Consider the following 24,938-nt stretch of genomic DNA (forward strand, 5'->3'; position numbering starts at 1 on the left):
TCCTTGCTACAAAATGTCTACCTTTACATTTCCAACCCTCACAATCAGTCCTGATAACAATTATTCACTGTTGTATTGCAAAAGACCTATCCGCATTTCATTTCATCCGCCCCACCTAGACAGATTGGATACTACTCAGTGAAGATTCTACCTTCCTCGACACCTTCTGGATCTAAGTTCCCTCTCCATGTGTGGAGGGGGTGGGAATGATCCTTGCTGTGAAGATTTGTTCCCTCTTTTGAGTTACTACATCCATAGGTGTAGGTCAAGTTCATCAAATTATATCAGATTACTCTTTCTTTCTTCTTCTAGTTGAGCTTTGATCATCCAGTCATTGAAGCCAGTTCAAGTGGGTATTATCTGCAAGTGTGGGTGTTCTTATGTATATGCCCCCTCTTCTTATCATACTCACCAAATTCCAAAAAGAAATCTGTCCATTCACTGAACATTATCAAGGGTCTTTAAAATATTTCCTCTAAATCTCTAGTTTAAATATTATCGAGAGGGAACACTGGGTCTATTTTTAACTTTCAAGGATGACTCTTCCATTGTATATGTAACTTGTGACCACATATGAAAAAATTTTTTCTCTTTAGCGTCTATTATATGTTTTTTTGCTTTTATCAAACTTTCATTTCCAAGACTTCTCATAGAAGCAATAGTTCATTAAAACAAGGAGAGAAGGTAGCTATTTTAGAAGACATAACTTATGATTTAAAAACAATTAAAATGAAAGTTTATTATCAAGAATAATGGGAAGACTCACAAAACACAATATATTTATTTAAATTCAACCAGACTAAGTTAGCATTTTGACTCTTTCATTTCCATGATTTTTACCGCTACATGATAAATTTGTAGAAGCCTCTCCAAAGAAGACTTCAGAGAATAAAGAAATAGAGGCAGTGAAGAGGGGAAAAAAAGTTAGAGGCAGATTTAACAAAGAAAAGAAATATTTATCCCACCCAATCCTCCTATGAATTCTAAATTATTAAATCTCTGAGAGCACCTGATTTATGAACAGAATAACACTGCCCCTAGTCAAAACCATTTTTAATAAAAAGTAGGAAACCTCCTGAAGTTCATCTCAGATTTAATATCAAACACAGCAGCCACACATGAACAATTTCTCATAAAACACAAAACAGCATGGCACAACAGGCTGGCAGCCCTCATTGGGGAACTCAGGGGTACTTAACAGGGTATCACAGCCATGGAAGGGATCAGGCTTTGCAAATCTATAGGAATCATCCAATGGAGATGGATCATGGATTGAAACTCTCAGCACTAGGGAGAAGATGTTCAAGAAGACTCATTATAAATATATTATAGCAGCCAGCTTCTGGGTAAAATACAGAACTTTCTGAGTGACTATTGGATTTGAAAGAGTAACACAACTGTTTTGTGTTAAATTTTTATGCATAAATTGAGGTTAAATAAAGTGCTACAGACCTTTCAAGAGGGGAAAAAAGGGACTAATAATAAATTAGCATTGGCATTCTCTGTTTTAAGAAAATTAGTAATTGTATAACAGAATTATCAAAAATATGGTTCCAATATTTTTCACAAATATTTGTTTCAAATATTTTAAAAATGTCAAGAAGAAATGCGTATTATATTCTTTCAATGTATATAGTTTAGGGATTGTACTTATTTTGATAACCTTTGAAATAAAAGATTTTTGTCAGGATTATAAATGATAAATCCAACCAGTTGGATATATACACATGTTGTTGTTAAGTGCCATTGAGTCGGTTCTGACCCAAAACAACCCTGTATAGGGTTTTTGAGGAGCAGCTGGTGAACTGGAATCACCGACCTTGTAGAACAAATTGTCTTTTCAGTCCAGTGCATTAACCCACAGAGACACACCAGGACTCCATAGATACATATATGGATGAATAGATTTAAAAATATATGTATATACATATATAGTTGTTATTGTTAGGTGCCATTGAATCAGTTCCAACTCATAGCTACCCTATGTACAACAGAACAAAGTCTGCATTAGCTATGTTTGAGCCCGTTATTGCAACAATTTTGTGAGTTCATATTGTTAAGGGTCTTGTTCTCTTTTGTTAACCCTTTACTTTACCAAACAGACCCTTCTACTTTATCATGCGTTTCCTTCTTGAAAACACATTCAATTTGTGAGACAAAGGCTCATCATCCTCACTTCTATGAAACATTCTGGTTGCACTTCTTCCAAGATATATTTGTTTTGTCTTCTAGCACTTTGTCCAATATACGTTTGTCTAGTCTTTACCTACACTGTAAGTCAAATGCATTAATTCTGCAGTGTTGGTACTTTCATTCTTGTTCTTTCATTATCTAGCTTTAGCATATGTATGAAGCAATTGGGACTGGTTCAGTCACACTTTAATCCTCAAAGTGACATCTTTGTTGTTTAACATTTTAAAGAAGTCTTTTGCAGCATATTTGCCCAATGTAAATTTTGTTTCCTTGACTGCTGCTTCCTTAAATGTTGATTATGGATCCAAGTAAAATGAAATCTATGGCAGCTTTAATCTTTTCTTTGTTTATCATGATGTTACTTATAAGTCAACTTCTAAGGACCTCTGTTATTTTATTTTTGTTTTCTTTATGTTGAAAGCTGTAACCTTAGATCTGCACCAATATGTGCATGGAGTCCTCTCCACATTCAGCAAGCTAAATTATGTAATCTCCGTATCACAGGTCCCTAGTCTTCCTCCTTCCCGTTGTTGTGTTCATTATATAGACCAGCATTTCAGATCATTTGCTCAGAATACAGATTGAATAAGTATTGTGAAATGAGATAACCCTGACACACACCTTTTCTGATATTAAACAATTCAGTATCTTCTTGTTCTGTTTTAATAACTGCTGCTTTGTCTGTGTGCTTGTTTTGAATGAGCATATATAAGTGTTCTGGAATTCTTCCCACTCTTCACCATATTATCCATAATTTGCTATGATTAACACATTGAATGTTTTTGCATAGTCAATAAAACATAAGTAAACATCTTTCTGATATTCTCTGCTTCCAGTCAATATCCATCAGACATCAGAAATACTATTCCTCTTTCTATACCCATGCTCTCTTCCTAATCTGCTGGGATTTCTGGTAGCTCCTTGTTGATGTACTGCTACAATCATTTTTGAACAATCTTCAGCAAAATTTTACTCGCAATGTAAAAGTTTAGTGGCACAGTGGTTGAGAGCCTTGGCTGCTAACTGAAAAGTTGGCATTTTAAATCCACCTGACACTTCATAATAGAAAGATGGCTGTGGCAGTCTACTTCCATAAAGATTACAACCTTGGGCGCCCTCGGAAGCAGTTCTGTTCTCTTGTATGTGGTCATTATAAGCTGAAATCACCTCCAAGGCAGTGTGTTTGATTTTCCATTATCTTTTCACTCTGCTTTTCTATAAACTTTTTGTAGCTCTCTCATGTGTGTGTAGATAAACTGGTAATACCAAGCTTACAACAGAATTCTATTCCAGTAACCCTGTTGTAACTGAGTTCTTACATAAATTGAATAACTCTAAATTTTAGTCTTCATTATTATTGCCTTTTGTTATCAGGATCTTCATAAATCTAGCCTTTGAATATCTTCAATCTGAGAAGGATAGCATCAGCAAATTACATACTACAACATTTTGTGTACTATGTATTACTAAAGACTGTTGCTGTTGTTGTTGAGTGGGCTCTGACTCATAGCGACCCTGTATAGGGTTTCTGAGGAGTGGCTGGTAAGTTTGTGATTCAGACTGACCTTGAGGTCTATGGCTTATCCCACAGCATCATACCAAGACTCCATTACTAAAGATAAAATGAAAAAACAAAACAACAAAAAAAGTGACAGGTGTAAGTGCATTTCAGAATACATAGTAAGTTGCAGGCTGCCTGTGCAGTGAAACCTATAAGAGCCGGAACTCATTCAGATGGCTCTGTTTTTCCAGGCTGTACATACTTTCCACCTTTAACAGAGCATAATCCTGCTACTTTTCTATCACTTTTAACTGCAAACAATATTTTGAAATTTCCTTGACTGAAATAGGTTCCAAATTTTTCAGTTTTTGTTTTACCATGTATGTGTTAACATACACAGGAGGGTTTCAGAATGTGGAAAACAGAATTGAAAGATAATGATATTTCCCATGAATTTTTATATATATATATAATACACTCATGTTTAATCTCATATAGGTCAATTTAAGGAGTCTCTGAGTAGCATAAACAGCTAGCCAAAAGGCTAGATCTGATAGTCTATATTTCTGAAAGATCACAGCTTTGAGAACCTTAGACCAGGTCTACTTTTCATACATGGGGCTACCATGAGTTGGAAACTATTCAATGGCGACTACAATCAGTAGCAAGACAATTTTGCCAATTATAAGGATCATAAAGAAATAGCTTCTGCATGCTCCTACTGATACTTCCATTAATGTTTTGACATTTGGTATTTCTCTAAAATACTCTAGAAAGTAAAATATCACTTACCAACAAAAGATGCTTTATTAATAGGATTCAGGGGCAAAGAGAAAAACTAAAAGGGGAAAAAAATCATTAATCTTTTCAAAGATAATATCACTGACATATGCCTTAGGGGTGACTTTAATTAGTTAACATTTTTATAATTTGCAAGAAGAAAAAGAAGAAATCAAATTAATAATTAACCACATTACACAGGAATAAAATTTCCAGGCGATAAAGGACTCTGCCACACATGTGGAATATATCTTCAGACAGTGCAGATTTTATTATAACAGGTAACACTATGAAGATAATTTGAAAACCCATAAGCATTAAAGTTAAAGTACAACACAAATTTGTTTTCTATGCCTGAAAAGCTAAGAGTATAACTGCCTCAGTGGTAATCTATTTCACCAGTATCAATTTAATCAGAGAAAAAGTAATAATTGAGACCATCTTCCTCTCTATACAAATGGGGGGGGGGAAATATTGCAAACATTTAATAATAAAAATCATGAGACTGACTTCCGGTTTGGGAGATAGCAGCAAAAACCAGGTAGGGAAGGCTCCATTGTGAAGAGGGGGGGATCCCACAAAGGAAGTGCTCATAGAATAATTCCAGAGTTCTGGATCTACCAGAAGATCCAGGATGTTAGTTTCCTGCACTCTCAAGTGAAAAAAATCAGGATAATAAGGAAAATACTGCAAGTTAGGAATCTGGAGGGCGGATTCCCTGGGTGGCCATGCAGCCTTGGCAGAGTTTAGAGGGCGGGGCTACAGCCAGTCCTCCTCAGAAAACCACCAGAGCTAAAAGCTATGCAGAGACATTTATAAAAAAAATAGAGGCATGGGAGACTACACATTTCTCCCTCATTTTCCCTGTCCCGCCTTCATTGCTCAGCACCAACAACATCAGGCAGGACAGTTTTCCCAAGATACAGAGAAAGGGAGCTTGGCGGCGACTTATGACATCACTTGCAGAGACACAGCCCTAAATTTTTTTCCAGGAGGACCCTTGGCAGCCTTGTGCCTTGCAGTTGGTTCTGACTCCAGGCGACCCTGGGGTTTCTGGGTCTGTGGGTCTGTGCAGGAGCGGAACACCTTGCCTTTCTCCCACTGTGCTGCTGGTGATTTTGAGCTGCTGATCTTCTTGAAAGCTTGTAAGGCAGTCACTTTTTGCCTGTGTAGTCCCTCTCCCCGCCCCTTTTGGATAGCCAATGTCCAAATTGCCCATCCCTGTCCTCTCCATGATAATTAGGAGTTAGAAAATATTTTGTTTCTCCTCAATAAAAGGGTAGAGAATGGTGGTATGAGGTGGGTGAGACTTTTGGTCTCAAACTGATGGCTAGCAATGAGTTAGACACACAGATCTGGGAAGCAGCCCCATATATAAGGAGAATTGCCAGGTGTTATCCTGTTTGGGTATTTTTATTCCATGAGAGGCTGGATTTTGTTCTGTGGTTGACATCTTCATTTGCTTTTTTTTTTTTGTAATAATGTTTAATACATAAATAGAAGTCATTCGGTAAATATCAGTTCAATTAATTGATTATATAGAAAGGATTCTGATCAATATAATTGACCATATCCTTAACAATATTACTCTTACCAAAATGCCATTTTGAAATTCAGATAGATGACTTTAAAATTATTTATTTCAGTAAACCGTCAATAAAGCTAAAGACGTAAAATAAAGTGAATTGTGAATATGTTCCTTGAGTTTCTATGGCAATATGATCCATGGATGTGCCCTACCATCTGACTTTATCTACCAATAGTCTTTTTAGAATACAGAAGAGTGGACTGATATTGACCTTGTATAAGGTTTCTAAGAAGTGGCTGGTGAGCTCAAACTGCCAACCTTGTGGTTAGCAGTCCAGTGCTTATTCTATAGAGCCACACCAGGACTCTTCAGATAACTGTTACACACTATCATTTAGCTTTACTTATTGAAATGGCTGAATAATGACCATTTAAATAGACTGGACTTTATAGATTTTATTAATTTAATATCCTATTCAACTAATGAGGAAGTTTAAGTCCAGAGAAATCCAATCATCTCCTATGTCCTTGTCGATGATTGGTGGAACCGTGAGTAGACTCAGTCCTCATATTGGAGTCTACAGATTTTTGCAAGATACTATGAAATCAAGTTAAAACAAATATTAAGGAGAAAATGTCAAAGATGTTTCTAAAAGGCAACTTACTGTTAAAATAGTATATATAGAATTTTTTGGTTATAGGAATTTGGGGAATGGGACTATAATACAGAATGAAAGAGAAGGGAAACTAAGAGATGGATGAATATATGTACCATTTTTTGTTTTCTTAGGACAGATAGTCTCTGAGACATTGAACAATGTACTTGGCTTGGGAAAATTCTCCTTAGGAAAAAAACTTGCCTGTAAGTCTTTTTGAGCTAAGAAATGACACTAATAAATTGAATATAAATACATAAAAGTTTACTTTTCAAAAGCTTTAATTTTGAGCTAAAAGATTACAAAATTTTCTTTTCTAGTGGGAATAAGAATCTTTGCAAATAGTCTAAGGAGAATAAGGTGGGGCTTGTAGTACTTTCTACCATTCTTTGAGTCTCTCTGACCCTTTCAGTGACCTGTCAACTCTTCCAATCAGGAGTCTTCATCAACTCCATTTGGTCCAAGTTCCACCAATTTCCCTGCTGCATTAATATGATGTCGTGTCGTTTTTTGTGGCCTTGCCATATTATATCTCAAATACTAAAGCCAGGACATAGCTATTAGATCCCCTTTCATTTTTCTCCTTTCCATACTAGAACTCTTTTTATTCACTTACCTTAAAATAGAAATAAAGTTTTGAGGCAGTGAAAACTTATTTTCATTTTCATAGGGTTAAATGGTAGTGGTGGTGGCTATGTGCCGTGGAGTCGGTTCCGACTCATAGTGACCCTGTCCAGGGTTTCTGAGGCTGTAAATCTTTATGGGAACAGAAAGCATCATCTTTCAGCAACGTAATAGCTGGTAGTTTGAACTGCTGACCTTGCGTCTTGCAGCCCGATTCATAACCACTACGCTACCAAAGGTCCTTCATAGGGTCAAATATACATATATTATTGGTGTTGTCAGGTGCTGTTCAGTTGGTTCAGACACATAGCAACCCTTTGCACAACAGAACAGAATACTGCCTAGTCCTGCACCATCTTCATAATTGTTGCATGTTTGAACCCATTGCTGCTTCCACTGAGCCAATCCATCTCCTTTGAGATCTTCCTTTTCATCACTGACCCTCTCCTTTACCAAGCATGATGTCTTTCTCCGGGGTCCAATACTCCTGATAACACCTCCAAAGTATAAGAGACAAAATCTCAACACAGAGTTGTTTGTTTTTCTGGCAGTCCCTGGTACTTTCAATATTCTTCTCCAACACCATAACTCAAATACATCAATTCTCTTACAGTCTTCGTTATTCATTGTCCAACTTTCATATGCATATGAGGTGATTGAAAATAGCATGGTGTGGATCAGGCACACCTTGGTCCTCAGAATGACACCATTACTCTTGAACACTTTAAAGAGGTCTTGTGCAGATTTGCCTAATTCAATACATCAGTTGTTTTTTTTTGACTGCTGCTTCCATGAGTGTTGATTGTGGATCCAAACAAAATAAAGTATTTGATAAATTCAATCTTTTTCCCATTTATTTTTATGTTATTTATTAGTCCAGTTATGAGGATATTTATTTTCTTTACATTGAGGTGCAATCCATACTGAAGGCTAGATTTTATTTTCATCACTAAGTACTTTAAATCCTTTTCTCTTTCAACAAGTGAGGTTGTTGAACATCTGCATATTGCAGGATGTTAATAAATCTTTCTCTCCATTCCTGATACCATGTTCTTCATATAATCCAGTCTCTCAGATTATTTGCTCACCATACAGATTGAATAGTTATGGTGAAACAATACAATTTTAGCATATACCTTTCCTGATTTTAAACCCTTCAGTATCTCCTTGATAGCAACTTAACTGTGCCAGAATACCCATTCTTCATAAAATTATCTATGGCTTATCCTGATGCACTTAGTCAAAATCATTTGCATAATCAATAAAGCACAAGTAAATATCTATTTGATGTCAGCAATGAAATTCCTAGTTCCATATCCTCTTCTGAATCCAGCTTGAGTTTCTAGCAGTTTCCTGTTGATGCACTCTTGTGGCCATTTTTGAAGTATCTTCAGTAATAGTTTACTTCCATATGATATTAGTAATACTGTTCGATGATTGCCACATTCCGTTGGTCCCCTCCCTTTGAAATGGGAACAGATATGGATCTCTTCCAGTCATTTGTACAGCTGTCTGCAAATTTTTTGGCATAGATGAATGAGAGCCTCCAGTGCTGTGTAAATTTGTGTAAAGATTTTAATTTGGCTCCCGTCAATTCATGGAGCCTTATTTTTAGCTAATGCTTTCAGTGCAGTTTGGATTTCTTCCATCTGTACCAATGACTCTTGATCATATGCTACCTTTTGAAATGGGTTGAACATGACCTATTGCTTTTTGGTACAGAAAAACTTCCATCTCTTTTTTTATTAACATTTTATTGTGAATTGAGTGAAGTTTACAGAGAAGGTCATCAGCTTTACATTCAACCCATAACATACTTTATTTCATCTCAATGATTGCAAACTTCTTTCTGCAGTAACAGTTACCCCAATCCCACTCCCTCCTTGCGGTTCCCATTTCCATTCCATCTACCTACCCATCTCTCCCCAGCTTTGTCCTTACGTAAATGTTACCCCTTTGATCTGGAAAGATTGACTGTTCCATGGTGAGCATACCTTACTAGTGTTGTTGTCCCCTATATACCTATCTACTACTTAGCTGAAGGAGTCCCGGTGTGGTACTGTGGGTTAATGTGTCAGACTGCAAAGTCATTTGAACTCCAAGGTCAGTGGTTCAAGCTCACTAGTTGCTCCTTAGAAACCCTATACAGGGTCACTATGGGTTGGAATTGATTCAACGTCACTTAACAACAACAACAATTTAGCTGAGACTTAGGCCATGAGGGTGAGTTCCTTTCTAGACCTGAAATGGTGATTGAAGATAATAGTCTCAGGTTTACTCAGTAAACCTTTCTGCCCAGTAAACCTGTCTTTTTGTTCTTTTTTTAAATTTTGACTTTTGTTCTACATTTTACCCCATTTTATCTGGGACCTTCTAATGTGATCCCTTTCAGAGCAGTTGGTAGTGGTAGCCGGGCACCATCTAGTGCTTCTGGACTCAGAGTCATGACGACTGATATTCACATGTTTCATTAGTTCATTGGACTCATTGATTCCAAGTATCTTTGATTCTCATCATTCTTCTTTCTTCCATACATTATGAGACCAATAGCTGCATCTTAGGCTTCCAAACAACTGGATCTATCTTTGCTATTTCTGAAAAATTTGAATAATTAATTTTTCTCTATCCTGCCCTTTTCAAGTACAAACCAGTTTTTTTTAATCCATATTTGTTATTTTGAAAATTGTTTTTAGAATTTTATATCATATACTAAGGTTTTATAAACTATTATTATATAGAATAAACCTTAAAGAGGACCTATTTTATATCTAATTAATTGAAACCTTTTTTTTTTTTTTTTTTAATGTCTTGGTGCCATGGATTTCTTCATTTTTAGTTAGGATACAGTTAAGTGCTACAAGAAACAAACCAAAATATTTCAATGACTTCATGGCACATGACCACTACCACCAAACAATCAAAAGAGTACTGGTGTGGTACTGTAGGAAAAGCACTGGATTGCTAACCACAAGAATCAGCATTTCAAACTCAACAGCCTGTTTTAGAATTGACTCGATGGACATTAACAACAACAAACAATCAAATAGTTTACTTTATAAATTAAATAACAGCCTATTGTTGGTGACTCTGACTCTTTCCATAGTGTGACTCTGCCACCCTTTAGCTTTTGTGCAACTAACTGTCACTCAGGGAAACAGGCATGAGAAGGTAAACTACTTCATACTTACCCACTTTGAACTTTAATTGACAAGGTGCTCATATTCGGTAGGCAAGAACTTAGCCCCACCTAGCTATACAAGAGTCTCAGAAATGTGACTTCTGTGGGGTAGTTGATTCTCAGAACCAACTTGTGTTTTGGAAACAGAGTACAAATGTTTGATGGAGAGCAAGTTGTTCCAGCCATAATTCTGAATCTTAGGAGCTGTGTTATAAAAGTGGTTCCCTGATATGTTGCTGCATCTTAGTGTGTGTTTTAGAGCAAACAGTAGAGGAAAATAATAAAATTACAAAATGTATATGGTATAAGGGTCCTGGTCTGGTATTGTAGGATAAGCATTGGATCACAAGGTCAGTTTGAACTTTAAGGCCAGCAGTTCAAACCCACCAGCTACACCTCAGAAACCCTATATAGAATTGGTATGAGTCAGGACCACCTTGACAGCACTTACAACAACATATTGTATGAACAATAAATTAAAATAATTGGGTATAGTATGAAATGCAATTAATTGCTATTAAAATATTTTGTTTTCTTCGTTGTTTAATTGGCAACATTTTTTAAACCAATTTTTTTTTTTTTTGCTTTGTGTTCTTGAACTTGCCTACTAATATGTTTGTGTTTATTCATGATAAGTATGGATAACTGTAATATATCTGGAAGACACACTCTAAATCTGTAGAAAATGAGAAAAAATGATATGCAGACAATGCAAATTTTTTGAATTTATATGAAATGCAAGCAAATGAAAATTTACTCCCAAGTTATATTGTGCTGAATGCTTTTATTTAGTCATGAGTTTATTTGAACAGTAGGATAAAAATGAAGCACTTTTAGGGATAAATGTGTTTACACTTATGCTTCTGATTGCTTATTGCTCTACGTTTCTCTGTTGAAAGTGTTCATTTTAGTTCATTTTTCTATGTGGTTTTGCTGTGCTCTCGTCCTTCTATTATGCATCCAAGCACATTTTTCCACAAGCCTCCTTCAGCCCTGCAGTTTTTATAATCTGTGCATGTTAGTTTCTTATTTCTTCCTCCCTTCAAGTCTCTCTGTGTTCCATTTTTGTTTATGGAGTCCTTCATCTAATTTAAATTAGACGTCATTGGCATAAAAATGTTAACTGGTTCAGTGAGAACCCCCATAGCCTTGCCATAGTACAATAAAAAGTAGAGGGCAAGTGCTTAATGCTTTAATTCAGCAGTACCACTGTGTACATTTATGACAATATTCTTGTCCTGCCAGTCTGTTCAGCCTTGGCCCAGAAAAATGTCATTATGTAAGAATATGAACCCTGGACTATTCATAAATACTTTCATTGAATGTACTCTTCCTCTTGCTACATTTTTTTCCTTTCAATAACAATCCAACTTCTTGCTGTATCCCCTCAAATATGTTTCTCTTATAACATTTTAAATAGCTTGATATTCTCAGTGGATAACTAGAGATATAATGAATGATAGTACTGAATGACAATGAAGTAAAATCACTGTAAACTCACAAAAAAACTTATATTTTTCCAGTCATCTGTTTCTGGAAAACTAGAAGATTTATTTGTAAATCCATGCCTACTTAAAGTTTCAGAAATCATAAAGCAAGACAGGCCAGGACAGTTACATGTCCGGGAAATTTTGGAGATTTTTATCTGAGAAAGAGGAGGTATATAAAAATGTACAGTAGGAAAATCATAAGTATAAAAAATATAGATGAATTTTCTGTGAGATTTCACATATGCATATGTATGTACTACATTATTGAAGTGTGAAATATGGAATAAAATTAGCTATCAAGGATAAAATGATTTAGCAGGGTTCTGAAATAATGAAATGAATCTAAAAGAGAAAAGCAAAAGTCATTATTGTTTATATCTACAAAAATATTATAGGGTTTTTACAAGATCACTATAAAGAAAAGTGAAACAAATAAGACTCCCAATTAAGTGCATACTTGGTATCAAAAGGTACTTAATGTAATTGTAAACCATTTCTGCTGCTGTGAATCACAATAGTATTTCAAATAAATATGAACAAAAAAACGACCTTGAAACATACCTGGTTTTTCTTTTTGATTTTCGTATTTCATATATCTAGAAGGTTACCATTTTGTGAATGCTAAATGTTAAGTGCAATTGAGTCCATTCAGACTTGTAGCAACCCTGCAATTGACATAACAAAACATTGCCTGTCCTGTGCCATCATCACAATTATTACTATGTTTAAGCCCTTTGTTGCAGTCAGTCCACTATTTTAGTAAGCTTGATGTCCTTCACCAGGGACTAGTCTTCTTGATAACATATCTAAACTACATGAGAGGAAGTCTTACCATCCATGTTTCTAAGGACCATTCTGGCTATACTTCTACCAACACATATTAGTTTGTTCTTCCGGAACTCCATAATTCAAATGCATCAATTCCTCTTTGGTCTTCCTTGCATTGCTAAGCAGCCAGCTCAGTAATACGTGACCTATTTTGGTTCACATAATTCTCAGAATATGTTTTCAAGCTGTAAAATAATCTTGGAATACTTTAAATTCAATGGTATTACAGAATTACTCATGTGGTATAATTTCAGAAATATCTCTAACCTTCAGGTTTCCTCTAGCCTCCAGAGAATCAAGCTAGGTTTAATCATTCTGTTTTCATAGCAAAGGTCACTTGCTGAAATGAAGCATTGGAAACAATGGTCATTTCTGATATCTATTATGCAATTAGAAAGCATATCCAGAAAATGCATCCCATGCTGTATCATTTGTTGTGATTTTAGGTGTATAGGAAAATATCCTTGGCTGAAAATGTTTCACGTTGTAACAATCAACCTTCTGATATTTGTTGTTGTTGGTAAGTGCCATTGAGTCAATTCTGACCCATAAGAACTCTATAGAGGATTTTCAAGGAGCAGCTGGAAGGTTTGAACCACTCATGGTTAACAGTTCAGTGCTTACCCTAGTGAACCATACCAGAACTCCTTGTGATATTTATATCACTTTTATAAAATATAATACATGCTTGTAAGCATATACGGACACTAAAGACCTTGCTCTTAGGCCTAGAGTTAGATAGACACAAAGCAGCCACACTATCCTGATAAGACTATAGCAAGAATGTGAGGTTTAGAGCTTAAAGATCAGGGTTCCAATTTCAGTACTCTCATGTATTACATTTGTGACCTAGGGCATGTAATTTCGTTTCCTCATTGATAAACTGGAAATACTACCTTTTCTTTCAATAGATAGTTGTGAATTTTATTTGTTTATTCATAATCTCCCTCATTTGACAATGGATTGAATGACATGTGTATTTCTTGAATATAAAATCAAATGTCTTTCCCATTGCTTTCTAGATTATATAAATATAAGTCACTAGTAAAATGTATCTGTTTGAATTCCTAGAGAGGGCTATTCATTTAAAGGAAAGTAATTCTAAACAGATGTTCCTGAGACTTCCATTTAATAATTTCAAATATTTAAGCACATGTGGCATGTAATGGATACACACACATTGCCACTGAATCAATTCTGACTCATAGTGACCCTGTGTAGGGTTTCCAAGGCTGTAAATCTTTGTGGGAGCAGACAATCTCATCTTTCTCCCATGGAGCAGCTGGCGGGATTGAACCACTGACCTTGCAGTTACCAGTCCCATAGTTACCCTTCAGAATGACTATAGGTGCCAATTTAAAATAAAACCAACAAAGGATGGCCTTTTTAGATTGAAGATCATTTGCTATGTAGTAAAAAACATCAGACTTTCATATGCTAGTCCTTGAGTATTAATTGGAAAGAAAACATATATAATGATAGAAAACCCCTAATGATTAAGTAAATAATTTTGATAATTTTATTGTTTGTTAATAAAAAAAAGTATATTTTGAAAAGGAGTGGAGCTCATATGTATGAGTCATTTGTGTTTGACTTAAAGACTATGCTTGCTGCTCTTGAGATGTGTGGATATCTCACACTAATACAGAGGCTTTGAAATATCAGTTCTCCACAGGTTCCCTCCTCCCATTCCTTTTATTATCATGTGCCACTTGCCTCACTCTTGTGTTACTAACCATGCTTATCTACCCTCTGCATCTAAAGCCTCTAGAACAATTGCTTTGGCAGGGCCTAATAGCATTTATCAGCTCACCCAGTAGCTCTTATGCTTTGATGCTTGAAACTCCGGACTTAACCATGTGGTGCCAAGCCCTTCTAAACAGGTCAACTGCTCTCTGTAAATGATGGCTATTTATACCAAGGCAGCCATATGGCACCATCCTCCCTTGCCAAGTGAAATGGAACTTATGACAGAAGCTAAAAAGCTATTTTGCTATGCCCCTTTCTATTCCCAAGGTCTAATTTTACCTAATTATAGATAAATAACTGGCTTGCTATGAATTGCAGCAAAGTTAGACCCTCTCTCCTTTGTTCTATTTAAGTTTTTTGTGTGAGTGTTGTTGTTGTTGTTATGTACCGTGGAGTCGGTTCCGACTCATAGCGACCCTGTACAGGGTTTCCGAGGCTGTAAATCCTTATGGGAGCAGAAAGCTTCATCTTTCTCCCGCGGAACAGCTGGTAGTTTTGAACTGCTGTCCCTGAGGCTCGCAGCCTGATTCGTAACCACTAAGCTACCAGAGTATATCCCCCTTAATATCTATGTTAGTGTAAAGGAGCCCTCGTGTTGCCTTCGTTAAGTATTCCAATGTTAACCTGAAGATTGGTGGTTCAAATCTCTGAGCTGTTTCTGGGAAGAAAGATGTGACAGTCACATTCCTTAAAGATTACAACCTGGAAAACCTTCTGGGGCAGTTTACTCTGTTCTGTAGTGTCTATGAGAAGAATCAACTTGATGCCAATGGGTTTGTGCAAACACATCAAATATTCCTCCCACAACCTTGACTCCTCAGCTGGATTCGGTAACTCATTGCAATGGCCACACAGAACTCAGACACCACAATCACAGTAATGGAGATTTTTAGGGAAGTTAACAGGTTTCAAGATATGACTGGAACGTTCACAGGGCATGGTTTTTCCAGTTAGGACAAACTCTCCTCAGACCTCACTGCCTTAGCAATGCTACAGAGCTCTTTTAGGGCTGTTAGTAATTGTCTATAGGGCCCAGATCGCCATAAGCCTCAGTCTGAAAGCACTCTGCTCTAGCTCAGTGGGTCATCATTAGCTCCACTCCAATTAAGTGTCTGGAGGCACCCCACTGTGCAATCTAGTCTCCTGCCCCAAGTCACTCAGCTTTTCTTGCTCCATGGGCTGGGAAGCTCACCACTCTATCTCATGCTCTGGTTCTTAGTTCTCCTGCAACTGCTCTCCTGACACTCTTCTTTTATCATACTTTTCTGTCTCTGGTTCAAGGAGGATCAGTGTGCAAGGATCCTGGGGTCCGAAGAATGTGTTCCACTCCTGGATCCTCTTCTTTGATGGTAGTGAGATCTCTCCCTCCTGCTTCTAGGATGGCTTAATTTTTAATCAGCAGGGTGGCAACAATGAGCAATCCCCTCATTAGATTTCAAAATGTTTATAATCTTAATCTTATTTGCAATCACTCACAAATGAATCATATAATCCATTTGCATCGTCCCCTACCTTGCCTTCATTAGGTGGTAGTTTACAAAGTATGGCTAGAAGAGACATTAAATAACTCACTTCATCACAGTTTGAGTATTTGATCTATACTTGAAATTGTTAATAATCTATTTCTGCATACCTGAAAAACATGCTTAATTCCTTACACCCCTTATCTTAAAAAATATCTAAAGAAATTTATTAGTGAGCTTCTGCTTTCTTTCTTTCTTTCTTTTTCTTTTTTTTTAATGTTTTATTGTGCATTATGTGATAGTTTACATGGAAGAATATTAGTTTTACATTCATCCTATCTCCTATCATATATCATTTCATTGCCATGGTTACAATCCCCTCCATGCTTCATCAACCAACCAGAGGGTATATACCCTTCTGCTTTCTTTTAAATAGAAAATTAAGTGTTTTCTTAACAGTGAAACTATTTGCAAACTTTCAGCTGACATTATAGTTCATGTTACATAGAGAAATGATTCCTTTCTTATTGTAGATGAAACTACATTGTCAATGAACACAGAAAAAATTTGATCTTGATAAGAATTTTTCAAAAGTATTGTTTTAAATGATATGAATTCCCTAATATTAACAGTTGAGATTTAGAAAGATATACCAATGGACATTACAGTTTTATGCTAAAATACCCTGACCTTAAGGTAGAGCATAAAGTCCTGGTGTGGCACTGTGGGTGAATGTGCTGAATTGCAAACTTGATTTGAACACAAGTTCGGTGGTTCAAGCTCACCAGCTGCTCCTCGGAAACTCTATACAGGGTTGCTATGGGTCGGGACTGACTCAACGGCCCTTGAATAAGGCAGATCATACATGGAGTTCAATTTTAGGGATTCCATTTATAAGCTGTGTATGCTTGAACAGTAGTTTAAACTGGCTAAGACTCCATTTCTTAGTATAGGAAATTATAATAATAGGTAGTTTACAGAATTTTCCAAACATAAATTGAGGCACATAGGTAAAGCCTGATGCATGTTGGGTACATTGTGGTTACCAAGGTTTTGTTACTGTCAAGTTAAAAAGAAGGGAAATTAACCTGGAAGGCTGGATTCTCTGGGGTTCTTTCTGCTAAAATCAATTTAGGAAAAAGCACTCTCAGAAAGATCATGATCTTGAAGCTACAATCAGGTAGGGAGGACTGACCTAAAAGAGCTGGACCGAGAGATTGTATTCTATGTTGGGAGCCCAGTCCCACCCTTCAGACTTATGTCTCTGCTATTTTGCCACATCATAAAATGTGGCAATACTACCCATTATGGGCAGGTTACTTCACTGAATTTAACAGTAGATATCTCACTTTTCATTAATGGGACACTGAAAACACTAGTCTTACTTCTGTGCCTCTCTACCTTCCCTCCATAAAAGAATGTGTGTCTCCTCCATAGAGAGAATTTAACACTCCATTTGGGATGTTATAAAAACTGAAATGGTTGTCTTGTTGTTATCAGGAGCCATAGAGTCAGTTCTAACCCATAGTGACCCTATGTGTAACAGACTGAAATATTGCCTGGTCCTGCCCCATCTCCACAATTGTTATTCTATTTGTGGCTTTTGTTGCAACAACTGTATCAATCCACGACATTGAGTGTTTTCGCCTTTTTCACTGACCTTTAACTTTACCAAACCTGATATCCTTCTCCAGACTGTTTTCTCCTTAATAGCATGTCTCACCATCCTGACTTCTAAGGAGTATTCTGGCTATACTACTTCCAACACAGATTTGTTCATTCTTCCGGCAGTCCATGGTATATTCAATATTATTTGCCACACCATAATAAAAATGCATCAGTTCTTCTTTGGTCTTCCTTATTCATTGTTCAGCTTTCACATGCACCTAAGGCAATTGAAAAGACCATGATTTGGGCCAGGCACATCTTAGGTCTCAGAGTGACATCTTTGCTTTTTCACCCTTTAAAAAAGTTTTTTTTGAGGCAGAGCTACCCAATGCAATACATCATTTGACTTCTTAACTGGTTCTTTTATGGGTGTTGATTGGTTGATCCAAGTAAAATGAAAACTTTGACAACTTTATTTTTTTCTCCATTCATCACAATGTTGTTTATAGGTCTAGTTATGAGGATTTGCTTCATTTTTGTTGAGTAGTTCCTACTGAAGACTGTAGACTTTGAATTTCATCAGTAAGTGGTCAAGTCTTCACTTTCAAAAAGCAAGGTTGTATTATCTGAATAACACAGGTTATTTATAAGTCTTCTTTCAATCCTGATACCACATTCTTTTTCACAGTGTCTCAGATAATTTGCTCAGCATATAGACTGAATAAGTATAGTAAAAGGATACAACCTGACACACAAGTTTCCTAATTTTAAACCGCATGTTATATACTTGTTCTATTCAAGCAATTGCCTCTAGATCTATGTCAGGTTCCACATGAACAGAATTGGTACCCATAATTTGTTATGATCCACTCAATCAAATGTGTTTGCATAGTCAATAAAACACAGATAAACATCTTTATAGTATTCTCTGCTGAAATGATTAGTTTAAAATAATTCAGTAAGTGGTTGACTAGGTGTATACCACATTTTTCACAAATAGCACATTGACAAATAATGTGCTAATATGTCTAATGTGCAGAAATGATGACATTGTGTAAAAAAATGTCCTGACATTTTTTATAATGTGCAGAAATGATGCAATTGTATAAAAAATGTCCTGACAATGTAGTGACATATATACTACTGCATATACCACACATGTCTTATGACAGACATTTCTAGAAGGTTATTTCAACCTCATTTACCCTAACTTAATAGTCTGAAAAACAGTACTATTTATCATATTAGAATAAAAAAGTTTTGGACAATTAAGAATTCATGAATCAGTTCTGTAGTATCCCGATAACTGGAAAATTAGCAATTTAAATTGTGCAATAATTTTTAGTAACTGATAATTATCTCTTTTGCTTTTGTGTCACCAATGGGAACCTTGAACCTACTTAGGCCTGTTTATAAGTTGTTGTTTTTAAGTGCCATTGAGTCAGTTCCGACCCACAGCGACCCTGTATAGAGTTTCCAAGGAGCAGCTGGTGAGCTTGAACCGCTGATTTTGCAATTCAGATGGCTTTGCAGTCTGGCACTTTAACCCACAGCACCACACCAGGACTCTGTTTATAAGTTATGTTCTATCAATTGGAAACCTAAACAAAGCTACGTCTCCACTGGCATTAATAGCATGGAGTGACTTTCAGTAGTAATCTCAATTCAGTCTGCATTGACAAAATTATCACAGTCATCTTCAGCCTCTGGTTTTATTGAAGAATTAAACAAAGCAAAACTGATATGCCATTGCTTTTGACTCAACAGTTAAATGTAAAAGCCTTATCAGATCATCTTAAGTGAAACCATTAAACTGTGTTAGGTCTGCTTATTTCATAGTGAATATCTTTGATGGATGATCATAAGTTACCTTAGTCACATGCTTTCAAGCATATAAAAAGTCTCTTGCTTCTAGCATGCCTCACATTTGAATTTTGCCATCTCTTTACTAGAACCAATTTGTGATGGATTATATTGTATTCATTTTTTCAGTTTGTATATCTAAATCTGAGAACCTTTTAGGACCAGTCAAGAGTTTAATACAAGTCTTACACTACCAACTTCAAACTGAATGTCATCGTAAGGGCAGAAGAAATACAAGCAACAGGAGAGAGTTTGAGATTGAGAGACATCTATGAGTATAGAAAGGAGAAAAAAGAGCTGGAGAAAGTGAATGGACTAAGACTCCTTCATCCTGGGCCTAAAGTAACCTGGCCTGGAGAACTATTTTAAAGAGTGACTTATGTTTCTGAGGGAACAAAATCAAGCTGTCCTTACTGTCACAATTCAGATCAAAGTGACAAATGAAAGAGGAATCCCAAACTTCAAGAAGGGTTTCACATGAATCTCTTAGTTCATGAAAAGGAATGGCCTTTACATGAGAATAAAAACAACTGAAGGACAGTAACTTATAGATGACTGATAGGAGGAGATGGTCAACTTCCATGAATTCATTTCCCCCAAGACCCCTGAATTTGATATCTCTTTGATTGACATATTCAACGTGCATGAGGTTCTAATATCTTTTAGCATTCTAGCCACATTACCTGATAACTGTATCAGGTACAGAAACTGTAGCCATTACAATCACTGGTTGGTCACAAAAGGATTTGCTTTGTTGTAGTCCTTGCATTGTATTCATTTGCATTGTAAGTGTAATGAAATTAAAGTTGATGGTGATTTTTAAGTGTTATCATACCCTACAAAAAACTGCCTACCAGTATGGTTGTTCTCTGTAGTAAGAAAGAAATGGATGTTATGGTATTACAAAAGTATGGGTAGATAAATATTATAGGGAAAGACAGGGGAAAATCATTTTGAAAACGTATTTGCTACTTTTTGATGCCATGACTGCTCACAAAGAAAAAAAAAATATTAAAAATTATTTTAATTCAATTGTTGCCCACTTAAAAGTCACACCTGGTGGCCTTACTGCAAATTGCTGCCATTAGATATAGTGGTCAATCAGCCTTTCAAGACTTTTGTGAAGAAGAGAGAGTGGAATAGATGTGTATAGTCTGGGATTCATGAATTCACACTATCAGGACAACTAAAGAAGGTGCGATTTAGAAAAGTCTGAAAGTGGTTGGATTCTACTTAGGGAAAAGTAGTCTGAGAAAACACCAATAGAAGCTTTAGAGAAACTGGGATTGTGTGCCACCAGAATACTAACGACAAATATGAAATCAAAGGCAGTGATTATGATAACATGAATTTAGAAGTCACAGAAGAGACTGCAGACAACACGGAGATGTTTCATTGAAGATAACTTCAGACATTGAAGGGTTCTAGGAGTTGGATGATGATGGTGATGGTAATAGATGAATAAACTAAAATAGCTTATTTGAAGATGAAAGTAAAATTTCTGGTGACTTTTACTTGTTGATTTCAAAGACATTTATTATAAAAAAAATTTAGTTTTAAGATTTAGGAAAGTAATAAAATATAAGCAAAATCACGTTCTTATAGTTTTAAGCCTAAGATGATTTTTTATTTACTGATATCTAGCTTTTCACATATTCATAGTCATTAGTTTCCACATGGTATCCCATTTCCATGTTAAAGTCCATGTTCAATTCAACATTGGTTACGCTTCTTTTAGGAAAAACATGCCTTAAATGAAGTTTACATGAGATCAGTTTTATCCTGGTAAGATTAAATCCATGGGACAAAAAAATAAATTGAAATTGAAGTCAGTAGCATGTAAAAAATATCAGCATAGTGTGTTTGTGAAAATAGCACACATGGGCTGCACAGCTTATAAAAAATATATAACACGTGTGTTATTTCTGTAAAATACAGTATAGACTCTTTCAAGCTGTCTGCTCTTATCCTGTTGATTTACATATAGCCTTTCTTTCAAAGAAACAATATTCTTCTTTAATCTGCTTAATTTGCTTAAGTCACTCCTTTGTATTTAATGGGTCCAATGGTTTCCTTTATTTAAATTTAGCATTTATCAATCTTACAACTAGCAATGCAGGTTGTGATGTGAACAGAAAATTCCATACGCCCCTCCTCACACTGGGGAAGGGAAACATCTGCTACTTTCATATTAGCATGTCAGGATTTAGAGGTCAGTGTGGTTCCTCATCAAGGCTTATGGCTTTGGGGATCAGGAGAGTGTCAGGCTCCAAGCAGCATAAAGGATGGTAGCTGCTGACTGGCTAGGTTTGCTTGTTTTCAACAGGGGATATTGCTGTTCAGCATAATGAGTTGGGACTTAGTGTGCTAACCACACTCAGCTTAGGTAGTAAGGCAGGCTGTTCCTTCTCCTTCTTTTTTTCCCCCCTGGATCTGAACTGCATTTTCGTCTTAGAATAAATTATATTGAAGTCTTCATTAGTGGCACCCAGCAGGGTTAAGGCTCCATGAGGGTTGATAAGCACTATAACTAAAAAAACCCTTCAGCCTTTATACTGGGAGCTCAAAGTTTAAGTTGCCTGAGCTGGAAAGAGTCTGAAGAAGTGATTATGTTAAGCAAGTAATGTATATCAGTAACATGGAATCAAATTATTAGGGTCAGTAACTCCCTGGCTTCCCAGTGCATTAAATGAAGACATAACATTGCATTTGTGCCGGATACCTCTGGATGCCACGTAATGTCAGCACTGTCCAGTCTTCTGTACTTCACAGCATGTCACCTCTAATTTCATGGGATTATCTGCACTGTTGCTTTGTTAGTGACTCATGATTTTGAGCCCCCTTTGAACTTGCAATATGGCAGTGCAAAGTCGTTATTGTGGATACTTGTGAAATTTTTGTATTACATACAATATTATTATGACTGTCATTTAGAAAGGTAAATATATTCTGCTCTCATGCTTCCAAAAGTCAGCATTTATTTGCTTGTAGGGGAAGCCACTGAAGGGGGAATCTCTGGGTGTGAAAGACATTTTGAGGACTCTTACTAAATGACAATCAAAAAATGTTGGTATTACATAGGATTTGTTGTTGTTATTAAGTAGAGTTGAATTGGTTCTGACTCATAGGGGCTATATATAGTGTTTCCAAAACCGTACATAATTGAGGGAGCAGAAAACCTCATCTTTCTCCAGCAGGGCAATTGGTGGGCTCAAACCAATGACCTTGTGGTTTGCAGTCCAGTGTTTATCCTACAGAGCCACCACACTCTAGAAGTTGTTGTTGTTGTTGTTAAGTGTTCTCAAGTCAGTTCTGACTCATAGCAACCCTGTTTAGTGTTTCTGAGGAGAGACTAGTGGGTTTGAACCACAGTTTGCAGTTCAAACTGACCTTGTGGTCCAGTGCTTATTCTATAGGCCACACATGCTCTGGATATTGTTGTTAAGTGCCCTTGAGTCAGTTACGACTCATAGTGACCCTGTATAGGATTTCTGAGGAGCAGCTGGTGAGCTTGAATGACTGACCTCATGGTTCACACCAATTTTGCTGTCCTTGATTATTCTACAATGCCACACCAGGACTCCACATTCTGGATTGTTGTTGTTGTTGTTGTTGTTGTTGTTAAGTGCCTTGGAGTTGATTCCAACCCATAGGGACCCTGTATAGGGTTTCCAAAGGGCAACTGGTGAGCTTGAATACCGACTTTGTGATTCAAACTACTTTGCAGATAGTAATTCTCAGAATCAGTCCCCTGGCCAGCATAATTAGAATCTCTAAGAATTAGAAATGCAAATCCAGCAGAGTCAGGACCTCCTCTTAGGTAGGGTTCAGCAATCTGTGTCTCAATTAGTCTTCCAGGTAATTCTGATGCAAGTTGAAGTTTGAGGAACATCATTGTAGCACTTATTGGGCACACAGATGAGGCAAATCCATATATTCTTGGGATATAGCTATAAACAGGACAGAATATGTATCTGTCCCCATTGTTGCTGTGGTTGTTAAGTGCCATCAAGTCATTTCCAACTCATAGGGGCCCTGTGTAGGGTTTCTGAGGAGCAGCTGGTGAGTTTGAACCACCAACCTTGCAGTTCACACTGACCCTGAGGTCCAGTGCTTATCCTATGGTGCCACACCAAGACTCTACACCCTGGATAGTGATTTTCAAAAGCAGTCTACTGTCCAGCAGAATAAGTATCTCTAGGAATTTGTTTTCACTCATGATGACCCTGTGTAGGGTTCCCAAGGAGTAGCTGTTGAGTTTGAACCTCCAACCTTGTAGTCCAAACCAACCTTGCAGTCCAGTACATTATCCTACAATGCCATACCAGCACACCATAGACTTATTAAGTTATAAAAGTATATGCTGTACTTTGCCATGCTGAAATATTTATGCATAAACAACAGAGCCTACCACAGATCAGAATTGTATCCGTTTACATTAACCTGCTATCTTCCTTGATTTCAGAGATATAGTAACAAAAGATGACTAATAAGTGATTTCTTTGTGCATTTCAGAACCATCCCCCTTGCAATATGCATATCAATGGCCATTGTCACCATTGGCTATGTGCTAACAAATGTGGCCTACTTTACAACCATTAGTGCTGAAGAGCTGTTGGTTTCAAAAGCAGTAGCAGTGGTAAGTTGGGAAAATGCCAGTTTGAATTTAGGTTAATGGGTTGATGCAATTTTATCCTAGTCCCTCCAGCAGAAAGTGTTTTAAAATTTAGTAATTTTTTCTTGACCTAAATGATACTGTATATTAAAAAAAATAGATCTCTCCTTGTTGTTAAGTGCCATGGAGTGTGTTCTGACTGATAGAGACCCTGTGGGGTGTCTGAGGAGCTGCTGGTGGATTTGAACAGCCAATCTTGAAGTAGCAGTCCAAGTAGAGCCATTCCAGAGAATACTAGTCCTAGGATGTGCATAAATTTGGAAAATACTGGGTTACTCAGAGTTAAAAAGATGTTATTATTATAGCAATTCTCGGAACCTTAAAAATACTAATGTGCATTTAACTGATTTAGAGATGGATGCACAGATTTTATAGTACTTTTTTGTAATTTATTCAATTCTAAACATTTCTTTTTCTCTCAAAGGGGAGAAAACCCACTTTCACCAAAGATTGTTATAAGAATATAATTCTGTAAAAAGATACTTTTATTTTATATGAAAACTTAGCTGGTAAGAGAACATTCATTTGTGACCTTATAATAATGAAGGGTAAAACAATGAACTTTCCCACACTGGCTGCCAGTTCTTTATAGTCACTATTACTTCATATCAACAGTGTCCATGGGGAACACATTACCTCATTTCATTGGAACTTATGCACAACTTTACTCACTGCTGTTAGTCTTACCAGACAACCAAACACCTAAGCCTTACTGATATCTGGTTAGTCATCTCATCTTACTAGACAAAGGGCAGCATTTCTTTTGGGTCTAATGTGGCCCATTAATTGCATAGCGTCAGTGT

General features: G+C 36.5%; 1 protein-coding gene across 2 annotated transcripts in view; it reads left to right on the plus strand.

Moving 5' to 3' along the window:
• SLC7A11 (solute carrier family 7 (anionic amino acid transporter light chain, xc- system), member 11) overlaps nt 1-24,938 on the plus strand; it is a 118,664-nt gene that overhangs the window by 66,417 nt on the left and 27,309 nt on the right. For both annotated transcript variants that reach the window (XM_006872232.1, XM_006872231.1), the window contains exon 7: nt 23,976-24,099. In XM_006872232.1, coding sequence (XP_006872294.1) covers nt 23,976-24,099 — 124 coding nt within the window. The remainder of the gene's footprint in view (nt 1-23,975; nt 24,100-24,938) is intronic.

Source organism: Chrysochloris asiatica, unplaced genomic scaffold (genome assembly GCF_000296735.1).
Source record: "Chrysochloris asiatica unplaced genomic scaffold, ChrAsi1.0 scaffold00187, whole genome shotgun sequence".
Lineage (NCBI taxonomy): Eukaryota > Metazoa > Chordata > Mammalia > Afrosoricida > Chrysochloridae > Chrysochloris > Chrysochloris asiatica.